At 38.8% G+C, this 15,844-nt stretch overlaps 1 protein-coding gene across 2 annotated transcripts in view; it reads left to right on the forward strand.

Annotated features, from left to right (window-relative positions):
* The window catches only part of nbeab (neurobeachin b), a 321,077-nt gene that overhangs the window by 114,553 nt on the left and 190,680 nt on the right, over positions 1–15,844 (forward strand). Inside the window, exons 11-13 of one of the 2 annotated variants that reach the window (XM_036149596.1) lie at positions 1,508–1,616; positions 4,604–4,756; positions 8,303–8,471. The exons of the other annotated variant lie outside the window; for it this stretch is intronic. Coding sequence (XP_036005489.1) covers positions 1,508–1,616; positions 4,604–4,756; positions 8,303–8,471 — 431 coding nt within the window. The remainder of the gene's footprint in view (positions 1–1,507; positions 1,617–4,603; positions 4,757–8,302; positions 8,472–15,844) is intronic. 2 annotated transcript variants of the gene reach the window in all.

Raw genomic sequence — 15,844 nt, forward strand, 5'->3', positions numbered from 1 at the left:
TATTCATTATATCAGCATAGTAAATATTAAAATCTGTATGTTTTCACCAAAAGTGACTATTGCTAAACTGTCTTGTGCATAGACCTTGCAATAGGGAGGCATATGATGCATGCCCACAGAGTGAATATTGCTCCCAGTGCCTTAAACTCAGCCCAATTTAGCAAGTAAGTGTTACCCAAAAAAAGTATTAGTCTATATCCTGTAAACAGTGTTTATAAAGCTGTAGTCCATTTTTCATTATTTATCTCTACTCTTATTCCTCTCATCTTCCCGAACTTTCCGAAGCTCCCAGTTGTGTGCTGCATGGAGTCTTAGCTCTGCTTTAATACTGTGATAGTTTAATGACATGGATGGAGTGGCCATATAGCAGCACAAATCCCTGATACCCAAAGCTCCCTGCCTCCGAAGACTCCACTCCTCGCAGCTCTCCGTCCCTCTTCTCCCCTTGCCATGTGTTTTCCTCTTAGGTTCACACTGTGCAGCCCTTCCAAACACTGCTCTTTGTCGTTTGTTTTAAGACAGTGCCTCTGTAAAGCCTGCTGGGCTTTGGAGTTCAAAGCTTCTGCAGCAATTAACTCCCTATTTGGCCTGAGGGTTTGCTGTTCTGAACAACGCGCACAGATAGTCATTTTTAAGTACCTCCTTTAGCAATAATTTTCTTTTGATATTTCTTGTTTCCGACCTGAATACAAAGCGGGAGTGAAAACGCATCAGTTCGCACCGTTCTGCCATACTGGAAAAAAGCTGCTTTTACTTGTGTTAATTATCTAAAGGAACACAGAGTTGATACTGTTCTATGTTATTTTTTTTTTTCTCCACTGAATCTGTGATCACAAATGGGAACAAACGGTGAAAAAAAAGGATCCTCTGACAGCTGACAATGCAGCAAGCGCACATAAGAGCGACACATCAAATAGGAGGAGTATGCATACTGCGTGTTTGCGCATTATATAGGCAGGCCAGCGTGGGAGTGATTGTGGCCTGTTTTTTTGAGCTGGAGTGGAACCATTGCAGGATGTGGGGAAAGCCGATTAAGAAGTGTCACCAAGCGCCGCTGTCATCCAGCCAAAAAAGCCGCCGCTGAAAAGCTGTGCAACAAAGAAACATTTTCTTCACTGCAATGCCTTGGTCCTTTGAACCCCCACTCCCATATGAACACATACCCAATCTGTTAGAGTTCACCTCAAAGACCACCCCCTGCCCCCCAGAGGACTCAGAAACCCAACCTTTCTTTCATGAATTTAAGGGGGGATGAAAGGGGTCGGCTTGAATCCCCAGCTGATTGTTGCCATCCTCCGAAAATGACCTTGTTGTTTTCCCTCGGCTGCACTGTATTCCCAAACTGCAAGAGTTAAGCTAATGTCTATTTTGGTTGGTTTATCACGGCAATATTGACAACCGAACTACTCCAGCAATCTTGTTTTCAGTATGATCATGTATATTATATATAGTTCCCACTGAAAAGATTTGTAAAAGGCTACATATTTTCTATCTTTTTTTTCTGCAGTGCCACTCTGCTAGCCTTTTTGGTTGAGCTACTGAAGAGTTCTGTGGCCATGCAGGAGCAGATGCTGGGAGGAAAGGGCTTTCTGGTGATCGGGTACCTGCTGGAGAAGGTATGGAGCCAGTCTCGTTCACTGTTTCACGGACAGATCTATTATGGGTGCATCTCAGTGAATTAGAATATTCTCCAAAGGTTAGTTTATCTCAGTCATTCAATTCAAAATCTACATAGCTCATGGAACTCATATACTAATCAGATTTTAATAGAGACTGATATTTGAAATGTGCATTTATACATTTTGTTAGGTTTTTCAAATCTAAAACTCTATTTCTCACAAAATTGGTATAATATCCAATATGGATTAGATCAGGGGTCACCAACCTTTTTGAAACTGAGACCCTGGTGTTGTGTCACACGAAGGGCTACCAGTACTCACCTTTGAACTAGAAAAGTTAGAGTTCACCTTAACTTTATGCAAATTAAGCACATTTTTTGTTCTTTGTTATATATATTTTCATTTAGAAATTTATAGAAATGCAAGTGTGAATAAACAGGAAGAGTAACGGAATAAAATAAAGTCATAGATGCAGCTCCCTTGTGAATTGGGCTTCTTTTTTTTTTTTAGAACAGACTCGTGGGCACCACATGTGGTCCTCGGGGGCTACTTGGTGCCTGCAGGCATGATGTTGGTGACCCACGGATTAGGTTTTTAGACAATCCACACAGTCATGCCTCCTTATGACAGTTGTCTTCCAAATAGCCAGCGAGATTTTCCACAAATGTGGTAAACCAAAAAGAAAGTTAAATGCTAAAAATGCAAAACATATTCATGAAACGTTAGGTTGAAGAAAAACAGAGGGTAGAAAAATGTGGACACGCCACAGAGAAAGCCACAAACCTGCCAAGATTGGGAAGCAGTCCTGCATTTGCAAGAAGATCCGAATTGTGATCGCCTTCATGCCCACAATGCATTGATGCAGTCGCGACCAAGTATTTAGTGCTTATACTGGGCAGTGCGTGGACCTCCTTTAAATTAGGCCCACCAGGACTGACTGAAAACCTGTAAGATATATTCCTGTCATTATTTTCAAACATTTAAATTTTTTATTAATTAAAATTGTACTCTATTTTGTTTAGATTTTAAACATCCGTTTACAATCCATTTAAGAATAACTTTGTAACACAACATGATTTTGAAGCACTCTGAACTTTTTATTGATGTGTTGTGTAGAATTAATAACGACTTTTTGATGATGTCTATTGCTGTCTATTAAGATGCAACTCTATTTCTCAGCAGTTTTTTAAAAAGTGTTATGTCACCTTTAAAAAGGTCTTTTTGTAAGTGTGCATTAATTAAAGTGGGTGAACAGGATACCCGATCCGACGCATTCACTGAGTTTTCCAGTGAATACCCCATTTGCTTTCATTGCCCCGGTATGCTGTGTCTTGTCTGGATCTTGTTCTGTCAAGGTGCCCTGTGTTTCGTCTGCACTCTCAAAGCCCTGTCAGCAGCCTAATCTTCCACTGCCTGTGGCAAAGTCCTGTATGTGTCTTTGAAGCGAACAGAGGAACATGTCCCCCCCACTTTCTGCATCAGTCTTTATTTACCCATTTTGGGATGCAGATCTAGCAGCCGGCATCCCCAGAGTGCTGTCTCTTTCAGAGCACAGAGATATGACTCCACTTTGTCACTCAGTGACTCGCCTGCCTGCCGGCTTTCAGTGCTGTAAACTAACAGCCAGGCACAGTCGGCACCTGAGAGCTGCCGTTTTTTTTCTTGCCTCCCTCCTGCTGCCAGGTTTCACACTTTCACATATCGCACCATCTGTTCGTGATCTGTTTATGCCACAACTTCCTGCCTCCTTTGGTCTTATTTTTTTCTTTTACCCTCCTCTCACAAAGTCCACACCTGGACTCACAACAAGCACCGGGCGTGGACTGTAATAGCGCTTGTCACATGTGGAATTGTCTTTAAAAGCCCAAGTTATCTCCTTATTTTGATTCATCATATCCAATATTAAGGCAAATTGGTTGGGTATATCCATTTCTCGTCAATATTAACATGAATGGACATATCACTATTTAAGAGGGGTGACCAAAACTAGTTCTCCTTTGAGGATTTTTCAAATATATAAATATATATATATATATATATTTTTTTTTTACCAAAGAACAGTCTCCACTAAAACATTTGCTTTTAAATCATAGATGATACAATTTGTGTTTTACTAGGTGTAAGCTTGCCTGCGATTCTCACACTATAATAAACCTGAGTATAAGTTTCATAGTGTTTTAATTACAATTTTAATGAGAATGTGGTTGCTTTAGTTTCCACATAATTATCGTTTCTCAGAAAGAAATATCTCCAACTATGGAGGACTGAAAACTAACAGACTTAAAAATAGAAACTGAAATATATATTTGGTCCAATAAATAAACCGATACATAAAACATGTATCAGTTAATAAAAAAATTTGAAATAATTGTATTTTTATAAATGCCTTTGTTTAAAATATCCCAGTAATTTGCTTTATCACATGTTTTTTAATTCAAATTTCTTCTCTGTTTCCAACACATTATTTATTAAAACATTTCATTTGAATTTTACTGTGTTTTTAATCTCTTTCTTTTACTCTTTTATTACCCCTTGAATAGTCTTTCGTTTTTTTTTTTTACCATAAGAGGTTTTTTTTTCAATTTGTTTTTCTGACATCTTTCTGTCTACTTTTTTTTTAACTCCTCCTTATGCATTTCTGCCTCATTATGCAAATGTGGGCTGTTCTTTATTGGATGAGTTCCTGTACTGTTGGTCAATCGAACGAAAGGTGCACCATCCATGTGCAGATCGATTGTGCATGCCTGCGCTTCCCCCCAGTTTAGCAGCCCAACCAAAGTGATGGAGGGAACGGACATGGATCTGTACATGGATCTTGTGCCTCCCTTTTAGGTCTAGACTCCTGTAATGTCATTTATTCACAACTTGATCGATTTTTCCCATTCAATGTAGGGATGTTCTATACAATGTACTGAAAGCATCAAAATATTATCGTTGATATTTTTTACATGATTTTTTATTTTTTTTTTTGGCTCTCTTCTTAGTCCTCACGTGCACACATCACCAGGGCTGTTTTGGAGCAATTCCTCTCCTTCGCAAAATATCTTGACGGTCTGCCACATGGAGCGCCACTGCTGAAACAGCTGTGTGATCACATCCTCTTTAATGCGGCCATTTGGATCTACACCCCAGCCAAGGTGAGCTACTGCAAGCAGCAAGATGCACAACCGGAAACGCAAACCATGCATCTCCTCAGCTGTTTTATCGTTATTGACTTTGTAAAAATGTGAAGTGCATTGTGCAGACATCCTTTGGTGGAAACAGACTGCCAAGTAGGTATTGTCCCTGTCACTTTGGATGAGCTTTTACTGACAGCAGGTAATAATAATAAAACTAGTGGTGAAATACAACTGCAAATGAGTAAAGAATATAAAGAATATAGAATCATAGGACTATAGAACAAGTAGAACTGACTGTACCTTGTATGCAGTATCTAAATGAGAGCCATCAGACCACTTCCAAATTGCTTGGGATGTCACAAAATGCACAACAAGCTGCACAAATGGTGCTTCAGCAATGCACAACATTGTACACACCACTATAAGATATGTAAATTTTCTCTGTCATTAATAATAGTATGTCCTAAATTAAATAGTTTGTCACCATACAAGACATTTCAAATGTACATACAATATTGAAAGTTTACAGTTATGCTCCAATTTTACTGGTCTCAGATAAATTGTTTAAATGTTCAGGAGTTTTTCCTTCCCTTCATTTAAATAATGACCCATAAAATGAAATCAGACATACCAAAGAAGCCAAGTATGTGTGGCAAATGAGTGTGTTTTTTTCCCATTGGTAGGCAGACCACAATTATTTAAATAGAGGAAGTATGAAAGGAATACTAAAGTACCCGGAGGCTTGCCAGTGACACTTCAAAATGGAGCGATAAGGAAAGATGAAAAGTGAGAGAAACAGCTTGGTAATGAAGCTACCCATAAAGGCTCTCCTGGGTGGCTATAGTGGTGAAATGAATTTATTTGTCCCTCTATGTGAGCTACAAACTTATGGAAAGCTGAGAGCTGTGTGAGTTGCATTAATACAGGGAACTCCTGCCATTGACTTGTGAAAAAAAATATATATATATATCATTCTAAGACAGTTTTTTTTTCTTTCAGTCATATATAAAGGTATATATAGAGGTGGGTTAACACTGCAAGAACCTATTAACAATAAGGGTGATTTTTCTGGGGTAGTTGTGGAAGTTTTGACCTAGTGGTTAGAGAGCAGGGCATTTACGTTCTGCAGAGACTGCCCCTCTGGGTCCCTGAGAAAGACCCTTAGCCCCTGAATGCTCCCTGGGCGCTGCACAGTGGCAGCCCACTGCTCCCAAAGGGATAAGTTAGATGCAGAGGACAAATTTCATGTATGTTCCAATGACAAATAAAGATAATGAATTAATAATTAATTGGGCAAAAGTGGCCCTGAGAGAGAGGAAGGACTTTTAGATGGTCTCTAAATTAAACGTGGATGCATCAAATTTTTTCCCTGGCTAAATAGCTACTACAGTTTACCTTTAAACAATTAATGAATTATTCTTTTATTTATATATATATATATATATATATATATATATATATATATATATATATATATATATATATATATATATATATATATTATATATATATATAGTACTATTATATACAAAGTGCTTTGCAGTTAAAATGAGATAACAAAGTGCCAAAAGCGATAAGCAATAACACACAATGTCACAGCTAGAATAAATCAAACAATAAAAGTAAAGACAATAAAATAGCACCATAAAAACTGGCCTAATGCTCAAGCTCCCCTGAATTAAAGGCCACTGAAAACAAATGAGTTTTTAGAAGTGATTTAAAGTGACCCAAGGTTCTATCGGACCTTGAGGACAGTGGGAAACAAAACCCCAAAAGGTTCGGAGCTGCAGATAAAAAAGCTCATTTACTAACCAGCTGAGTCCTCAGAACAAAACAAAAAAAGCATTTGGTTTTAAGATCTCTGTGTCTAATGAGGGCCGTTTATGTAAAAATTATGTGACGTAAGATGGTGACATTGTTTAACGATTTACAAACCAAAAGTAAAATCTTCAAAGCAATTCTAAAACATACAGTCAGTGTAGACGAGATAAAATAGGAGTGGTGTGCTCATGTTGTCTTTCCCATTTGGCATGGCACGCTGCAGCCTTTTGAACAAGCTGGAGACAGAGGAGAGGGATTTGGCTGATCCCACAATAGACTGCTGCAGTAGTCCAGTCTAGCAATGATAAAAAAACATGAATAACACTTTCAAGGGCATTCTGAGGAACATGGGTCCTAATTTTGTTAATCAACCGCAGAGGATAAACTAGGCTGAATTACTACACTGCCCTGATTAACAGGTTTGAGTTCAGTGTCAAAAATTACCCAGGATTTCTCACAGAGCCAGAAGCACCACCATTAAGCCAGTCTTGTTTTTTTCTTTGCCTTTTATTGCTTATATTGTCAACATTGTATTTTATTGTTTATTGCTTTTTTAAATTATTATGTCAATCTTCCTTTTAGTTCTTATGTACCTGTACAGCACTTTTGTGTTTTAAAGTGCTTTACAAATAGATGATGATAAAGATGATGATGAAATTAGTCAGGGGGCCTTATGGCACCGTTACATCGGGTCAGCTGGTCTGGTTAACCAAAGAGAATCACCTCAGTGGTGTTGTCATTTAAACTCAGAAAGTTCAGTTTCATCCACATTTTGCCATCCCTTTAACAGTTTAGCTCATTCTCAACCACCCGACTACTAACCACCCATGGTGGACATCAGATTTAATAGAACAATCTTTTTATTGACCCTCAATGGGGTGTACCTGCAGCAAAGGCACATGGGAAGCACACGGATACACTTAAAAATTCATAACAATAAAAAAACAGTTTGTACAGGTTTGAAAAAAATACGTAATGCTTTGATTTAGTGACGGTGCTGCCGGTACCAGTCTATAAAGCCTTGTGTCCACTATATGTACACCGAGTCATCCTAACCTATTATGAGGCCGACTATGCCATAGTGTTCTGAGAAGTCTTGTTTATGGCAGCCTAGGGAGTTGATGGAGAAGTGTAGTGGGTGAGCAGGAAGGGTTGGGCAAGTCTTTATAGCTGGACCTCATATACTGGACTTTGCTGCTTACAGATGTGTCCCCTTTTGAAGAGTTTTCCAATAGTATAACATTTACTGGCAAAAAACTTTGATAGAACACAGGAATAATCACCTCATTTCCCATTTTAGGAACTAACTTATGGTGGGGTTTTGGAGTGTCTTTCCTATAGCCAAAATAATTTAAAATTAAAGAGAGAGAGAGTTCTACACCCCAACATTGCTGTCGTATTTTTCTGAGCAAGGAAAATGTGGCTTTTTGAGTCACATAACTACACTTCCTTGCAGTAGACCGAAATAAATAATAGAAAAGTGCTCTAAATTATTGGTTGTCAAAGCGGGTATGAAATGACGGAAAAAGTTAGGTGCATAAAAACCAAGACGGCAAGAACACCTGCGGACATTGCTCTTGTCCACAAATGGGATTTGAAAAAGCACTTCTCAACTCCTATTTAAAAACTGACATTACTATGCTGCATTTAACTTCAGTCAATATATATATATATATATATATATATATATATATATATATATATATATATATATATATGTGTGTGTTTTTTTTTCCATTCCAGGTTCAGCTGTCACTATACACATACCTTTCTGCTGAGTTCATTGGAACAGCTACCATCTACAACACAATCCGTCGAGTCGGTACAGTCCTTCAGCTCATGCATATGCTGAAATACTACTACTGGGCCCTCAACCCTGCAGACAGCAGTGGCATCACTCCAAAGGGACTTGGTGAGCATATTTGATTTAGTGGATGTTCATAAACGTGCTTAGTTTCTTTTTTTTTTGCAGTAACCTTAATTTGATTTTATCTGGGTTGTTGTGGGTTTCTCATCTACCCAAGGGATAATCCAAACAACCTTTAAAGTTTTAGAGAGGAAATTATTGGGTAGTGAACCAATAACAAGAATTGTGTGCAGTCACAAGCGTGTTATCAAGGTGTCTTACGGAAATTGAAACAGCTCCTCCACCCTTTAACTGACTCATCTCCACATAGAAAGGTTTGTCTGTCAGCTGTTGGGACTCTGGCCAGGAGACGGCAGTTAGGCAGGCACACTATATCATCCGCTGTAATCCCAGTAGGTTGCTTGCTGTGGGTGTTAAGTCTATGAAACGTGGCCCAGCCTAGTGACTGGCACACTGAGTCTGTGAAACAGCCCATCACCAAGCAGGTTGTAAAGGAAAAGAAAGTGTCCTTGAACTGTCATTTCCTTTTTGCTAGCCATTATTCTTTTCAGAAACTACCCACTTTCTAATATAGGGGCTGCATTATATTGGTTTTGAGACCCCACTTTAGGTCGCACCAAGGCCCAATGAAATTTACGCGCTGAAGGTTGGAGCTTGACAGCGTTGATGTAATACTGTTCACACAATCAAAGGTCAGTTAATTCAAATACAGATTTTTTTTTCTATGCCTGTGCTTGTGTTGTTCCTACAGGTTATTCTCATTTGTATTAATTCTGCCGGAAGATGAATTAATCTCTGCGTAAGTGCTGAGCGAATACAGCAGATTCTTAGCTTTTGTGAACTTTAATGGTCTTCTGATTTGTTACAGCAGGATCATATTTATTGCTTTCTAATAGCTGTAATAATTCTAGACTTAGCTGAGTAGGATTAATTTCAACATGTGAACGCATGTTCTTCGTAGCTGGGGCCTTCACTTTTACTTTTCATCTCTGCAGTTAGGTCGTTAATCAGTTTCTTGTTTTCACGTTAGTAATGCAGCACTCAGGGTTTTTCTTGCAGATGACAATCTTCTGTCTTCACTGAGGCTGTATGCCTGCTGATTTCAGTTTTCACAAATTCTGATTTTTTTTTTTTTTTTTTTTTAAGGATGATAACTTAAATGAACAAAATTGTTCTTCAGGTTCCCTGATATCGGTAGTAGTTTTTAATCAAACACACAATGAAGGAATCATACGATTACTACCATTTCTGGTTCAAAGTGTATAACCCTAACCTTTACCCAATTTATACTTTAAAAAAAAACAGTTGCTCTAAAAACATTATGATTGTTGTTATGGTTTTTAGGTAAAATTATGGGAGTGCTTAATTTTGATGTAATTAACGAAAAGCGGAAAAAGACATTCTGATTCATCAGTATTTTATCTGTAGAACGTCCCCAATCAGAGCTCATCAAGCGGAAGTTGCCTAATTGTTCTCTTTAGCTCATGGATTATTGTATCACTGATTATATGGCATCACTGTCACTTATACCAATCCTGTGCTGTGCAAGAATACTTTATAAAGCCCTAGTAGGCAAAAAAGCTCTCCTTTGGGGGGAATAGACGGGATGTGTTATCCAGAAGGTTGTAGTGTGTACATAAATAACTTTTTTTTGTATATCACAACCTTATAAAAGTATAAAATAGTGTTAAATATTATGTGGTATTTGTAATGTAATAGTAGTAGTAATGTAATTGTATTATTTTTTACAAATTAATAAATTAGTAGTAGCAATGTAATTGTATTTTTTTTTTTACAAATTAATACCATTAAATAATATGATGAGTGGACATCAGTTATTTGGCGGGACCTCCATGCGTTAAGTCTTGAGGTAGAGCAAGAGCTCTGTAATGTTTTAAACCATGAGTAATTGCCTAAGGTTAATAATGCTGAAAAGGTGTTTTCCTTTAAAGTGAGCAATGTACATGTATTAAAATGAAGTTAAGAACAAGAGGAGAAGTTGAGCAATCTTTATAAGAGGCGCATTGCAGTTGAATCGAAAGTCTACAACACTTTTTTATGATTTTTCTTTTTTTTTATTGAAAAGATGTGTTGAAATGTCCACATACCAAATGACCCTTCCCATTTGTTAATCACAATTGTCCATTAAGCTCCTTTTTCTCTTCTCCAAATGACGAGTTTTGAATAGAAGAGAAATTACACCTCTGATTATAAAGAAAGGAGCTGCAGCTGGGGATACATCTTAAAATGGATCACTTTCCTGGTGTACATTAGTCTCCGACTGCCTCGTTTCATTTGTCTTTGTTGCTTGGGCAGCTCAGTTTTTCTCTCTGTCCTTCTGAACAGAGGAATGACCAAACAAACACACAAACAAAGAGAGAGAGAGAGAGAAAGAGAGAGAGAGCCAAGCAGATAATGAAGTGTTGAGTTATTGGACACTGAGAGGACATTTAAAACAGATCTCCTGCGGCTACACATTCTTTATCTCGAGGTGCATCATCCTTTTTTTTTCCAGGTCTTAATATAAAGTACTATCAAATTAAAGCCATGTATCATTCAGTTATAATACCAAATCTCACCCGGCCGTTGGGCAGATGCTCAGTGCTCAGTTTCTCGCAGACTGTGACTTGAATCCAAAGCCAGAACATTATCTGATTCTTTTATTCTCAATTCAGTCTCTTGTCTGGCTTTGTTTTAACAAACGGTGTGTAATGATGTGGGCAGCAAAGCTTCTTGGCCAGTCAGCACATTCCATTCAAGCTTGTTTTGTCTATCCTCATTTAAAGGACAGAGCATTAACATACATGTTGGGCTTTAGATTGTTTTGGGTCAGTGTTTCTCTTTTATTAGAGGAGTGTACAGTGTAAATAATTGGAAAAGAAAGAAGGATTTGTTGATTGTACAAATTGGGGTCATTATCCATTTAGTTTTCTTTTGTTTACTCTGTCAACCTTTTTTTCTAATAATTGTAAAGTTAATGTAATTTAACTCTGAGCAAAGCACATTAAGCAGGCATAGTAGACATGACTTGTATCTTAACAATTATGAAAAGTGGGATTGCAACAGTTTATAGAAATCATGGCTAGGTACATACTTTTTTTAAGTATGTACCAGGATGATAGAATGGAAAATGAAAGGCAATACAAGTCTATTTTTCCATCCATCCATCATCACAATCTTAAAAGCATAAAAAGCTCATACTGCTGGGTCATCGCAAGGTTGCAAGTTGAGCTTAAAAAAGCAAAGAGAAGAAATGGGAACAAGAGACAAAAAAACTAAACAATTAATTAAACATCATACTAAAACTCAAGCTCAAACAAGCTGATTATTAACAAGAAACACCAATACAGAAATAAAAGTGTCCTGAAAAGAGCGTGTTGTGAGGAGCGCCACCACTTTTGTTGATCACTTAGATGACTTGTTTAATTATGCGTAATGTGAGAGTTTTTTGGCTTCACAACATCCAGGCTCCAGACTCATGCATGTTATTGTAAACCTCCCTTTCTACCCCGCCCCCAATGATTTCCATTGGCTTCCATTCCTTTTATAAACCCTTTCTACGGGCTCACCCTGACCCGAACTCTAAACCTAACCATTACCAGTATATACCTAACCCTACCCGTAAAACAATTTGACACCTTAATCTGAAACCTAACCCATAGCCCCCCTCTGCCCCCCACCCAAAAAAGGGACCAGAAAAAGGTCATCACTTTACATCAAAGTCCTCACTTTTGTGGTACAATACAAAAAATATGTTCTCAATCAGCTGCAAGTACAAGTACACACACAGACACACCTGCAGTGTAGATCAATCTAACATTTGTCTTTCATACAAAGACCTCTTTAAAGTTGATTAACTAAAAATTAATCAGCATACAAAGACCTCTTTAAAGTTGATTAACTAAAAAATAATCAACCACTCTCCATAAAAAAATCAATAAAGTGCTTTTACCTTTGTGTAGTAGGCCCATATCAATTCAATTCAATTTCAATTCAATTCAATTTTATTTATATAGCGCCAAATCATGAAACATGTCATCTCAAGGCACTTTACAAAGTCAAGTTCAATCATATTATACAGATTGGGTCAGATTATACAGATTGGTCAAAAATGTCCTATATAAGGAAACCAGTTGATTGCATCAAAGTCCCGACAAGCAGCATTCACTCCTGGGGAACCGTAGAGCCACAGGAAGAGTCATCTGCATTGTACATGGCTTTGCTGCAATCCCTCATACTGAGCAAGCATGAAGCGACAGTGGGAAGAAAAACCACCCATTAACGGGAAAAAAAACCTCCGGCAGAACCGGGCTCAGTATGAACGGTCATCTGCCTCGACCGACTGGGGTTACAGAAGACAGAACAGAGACACAACAAGAGAAACAAAAAAGCACAGAAGCACACATTGATCTAGTAATCTGTTCTACATTAGATGGTAGTAGCGGGTGAGCCGTCTTCTCTGGATGATGTCACAGTTAACAGAACGCCAGACCAGGTGTACCTACTATGAAGAGAAAAGAGAGAGAACAGAAAGTTAAAGCAGAAATGACAACACATAATGCATAATTGAAGAACAGTAGAACTCAATGTAGTGAGAAAATTAGATCCTGATATACTCCAGTAACCTAAGCCTATAGCAGTAAAACTATAAAGGTAGCTGAGAGTAACATGAGTCACTAGTTATAATTTTTGTCAAAAAGAAAAGTTTTAAGCCTAGTCTTAAAAGTAGACAGGGTGTCTGCCTCACGGACCAAAACTGGGAGTTGGTTCCACAGGAGAGGAGCCTGATAGCTAAAGGATCTGCCTCCCATTCTACTTTTAGAGACTCTAGGAACCACCAGCAGACCTGCGGTCTGAGAGCGAAGTGCTCTGTTAGGAACATACGGGGTAATCAGAGCTCTGATATATGATGGAATATCAAGTCATCCGATGCATTAACAGACATAAAACAAACAACATATGTCACAGTCCAGACTGCACTCCCATTTTTCACAGCGTTCATCATCTTGCAGGCTGACAAAACAAAAAAATCCAGCACACATGCAGCCGCTGGCATGTTGTTGACAAGCATGTCTAAAATCCTTCAGTCCACCATCGCATTCCGGGCTTTAAGTGAACTGTCCCTCAGCAGCAAGATTTGCATAGTCCTGCAATCCAATGGATTTCAAGTCTATCGCCTTCACCACCCGGCCACAACAGCCACCACGACGTTAAGGATCTTAGGTACCGCAAATTATGCATTCAGCCAACCAAACGACCATCACACGAAGATCGCATTCGAAATAATGCCGTCAGATCAACTGAAAATACATCGCAGAATTGTTATCAGTGTATCAACCCTCCAGACCACTAAGGTCTTCTGGCTCAAGCCTACTCTGCAGAACCAGAACCAGAACCAAACATAGAGAAGCAGTATTTAGCTCTTATGCTCCACTTATCTGGAACAAACCGCCAGATGTTAAAAGTCTATTTGTTTAGAGTTGCCTGTAAATGTTGATGTTCAATTCAAACTTTTGTAGTTAACTGAAACTTCATTAGATTAAGACTATCTTGATTTACTGCCACTACTCCACTGCATTGTACTTTCCTCTGGAAAGTGCTTTACAAATAAACTAGCCTTGCCTTGAAAAAAGGACCCGATTGGCAACATAACTTTTAAATCGACCTTCCTATAAAATTATTCTCTCTCTCTCTCTCTCTCTCTCTCTGTCACACACGTGCGCACACACACACACGCACACACACATACACACACACACACACACACACACACATATCCTTGTTTTAAGTAATCAGGTATCAGGAGATCGTGATGATAGTCCAAGGATTCTGCTGGTAGAAAGGCTTGGTGAGCCGGGTGTCATGCACTGCAGCGTTGTCCTGCTGAAAGACCCGGTCATTTCCTCATTTCCACACAAACTAGGGCCCTCAGTCAGGAGGGATGCCAGCTGCAAAATGTTAGCAGGTGCTTTCTGATGCTCCTGCACAACCCAAAGTTCTATCGTTCCACTGAAGGGAAAAGCTCCCTAGATGATGACAGAGGCTCCTCCACAATTCAGTACGAGAAAATGTTTTTAGTAGGATCTATTTCTCCTCAGAAAATAAAACCTTTCTATGTCCCGTATTTATTGGTCAACTGCAAAATCCAAAAGTGGAAGTTTTTGAGTGAAAGCAAATGTAGCCTTTGTAGATGTTGTTTTGTCTATATGGCCCACTCTCGCAGATGCCGTCTTATGGTTATTTGGCTGCAGTCAGCATGAATGAATGGGTTTTATTTGGGTCCAGGATCTTTCTGTGTCTTTAAAAAGAGCCCATCAGTCGAACCTCGGCAGCAACGGAACGTTACCGCGATGGGTGAGGTCTGTTACGAGAGGCCTTGCTTGTGAGGCTCACCACCCATCCCCTCCACCACTCCCAACCTGAGGCAGGCAAGCCACCTTTTTCCACTTGCGAACCATTGGCTGATTTATTTATTTACTTGTTTTGCTGTGAACAGTGAAAAGTCTGGTACTGAAAAGTGTCCTTGCCAAATAAAAAAACGGCTGAAAAAGGCATCTCATAAACAGTCTGCATGTGTACAGGTTTTAAATAACGCTGCAGTGTTGCAGTACTTGAGCGTGATAAAACGAAAAGCTCATACCTACAACTTTACTTACAAATGCATGCACCAGTACGCCCCCAAGGGAAAACCAAGGATTTTTTTTTCCATTAGCACCAACACAGGGAGTTAACATGTAATAAATCCTTTTATGTAGAAAAGTTTGTACAAGCAAGGGACAATTGTTATTGTCTTGACTTTATTATCATTTATAAGCTACAATAAAATTCCTACAATAATCACATGAACCTCATTTTTTTTAATAAACTCATTCTTCATGTGCCTTTGGGATGCAGGAAACAAGGGCTGCGCAGGGTTGGTGAGCGTAATTGCTTGTGAATAACTTAGATGCAGTGGCTGTGGTAATAATGTTCTTATCATCCCTTTCATGTTAGGCTCTATCCCTTTGGTGGGGTTTCCTCTCTCCTGCTATTAATCAGTGTCGGGATGCAGAAGCGCTTACCTTCCTCCGCCTACCTCAGGGAGCCTCAGCATTGATTACATTGACCGGCTGAAGTAGCAGGATGGTCAGGTGTCTGCTGCCATTATATCTGTCCCCGTTTCAAATAAACATGTGTTCAGCCGAGACAGAGGTTGGAGTTTATCAGTGCTCGGGAGAAGAGAGGGAAGCATTGGGCCAAAGTGACCAATTTTCTCTGAACTGCTCCTTCTCGTTCTGTTTAACCCATTTGATGCTATATAATAGTTCTGCAATTGCAGAGGATTTTCTCTGTCCTAATGCTTTGTTTATTGCACGGGACCAACAAAACAAGATATACAATGACTTATGGCTAAAAAAAACAACAATATGGCAGACCTT

Source organism: Fundulus heteroclitus, chromosome 18 (genome assembly GCF_011125445.2).
Source record: "Fundulus heteroclitus isolate FHET01 chromosome 18, MU-UCD_Fhet_4.1, whole genome shotgun sequence".
Taxonomy (NCBI): domain Eukaryota; kingdom Metazoa; phylum Chordata; class Actinopteri; order Cyprinodontiformes; family Fundulidae; genus Fundulus; species Fundulus heteroclitus.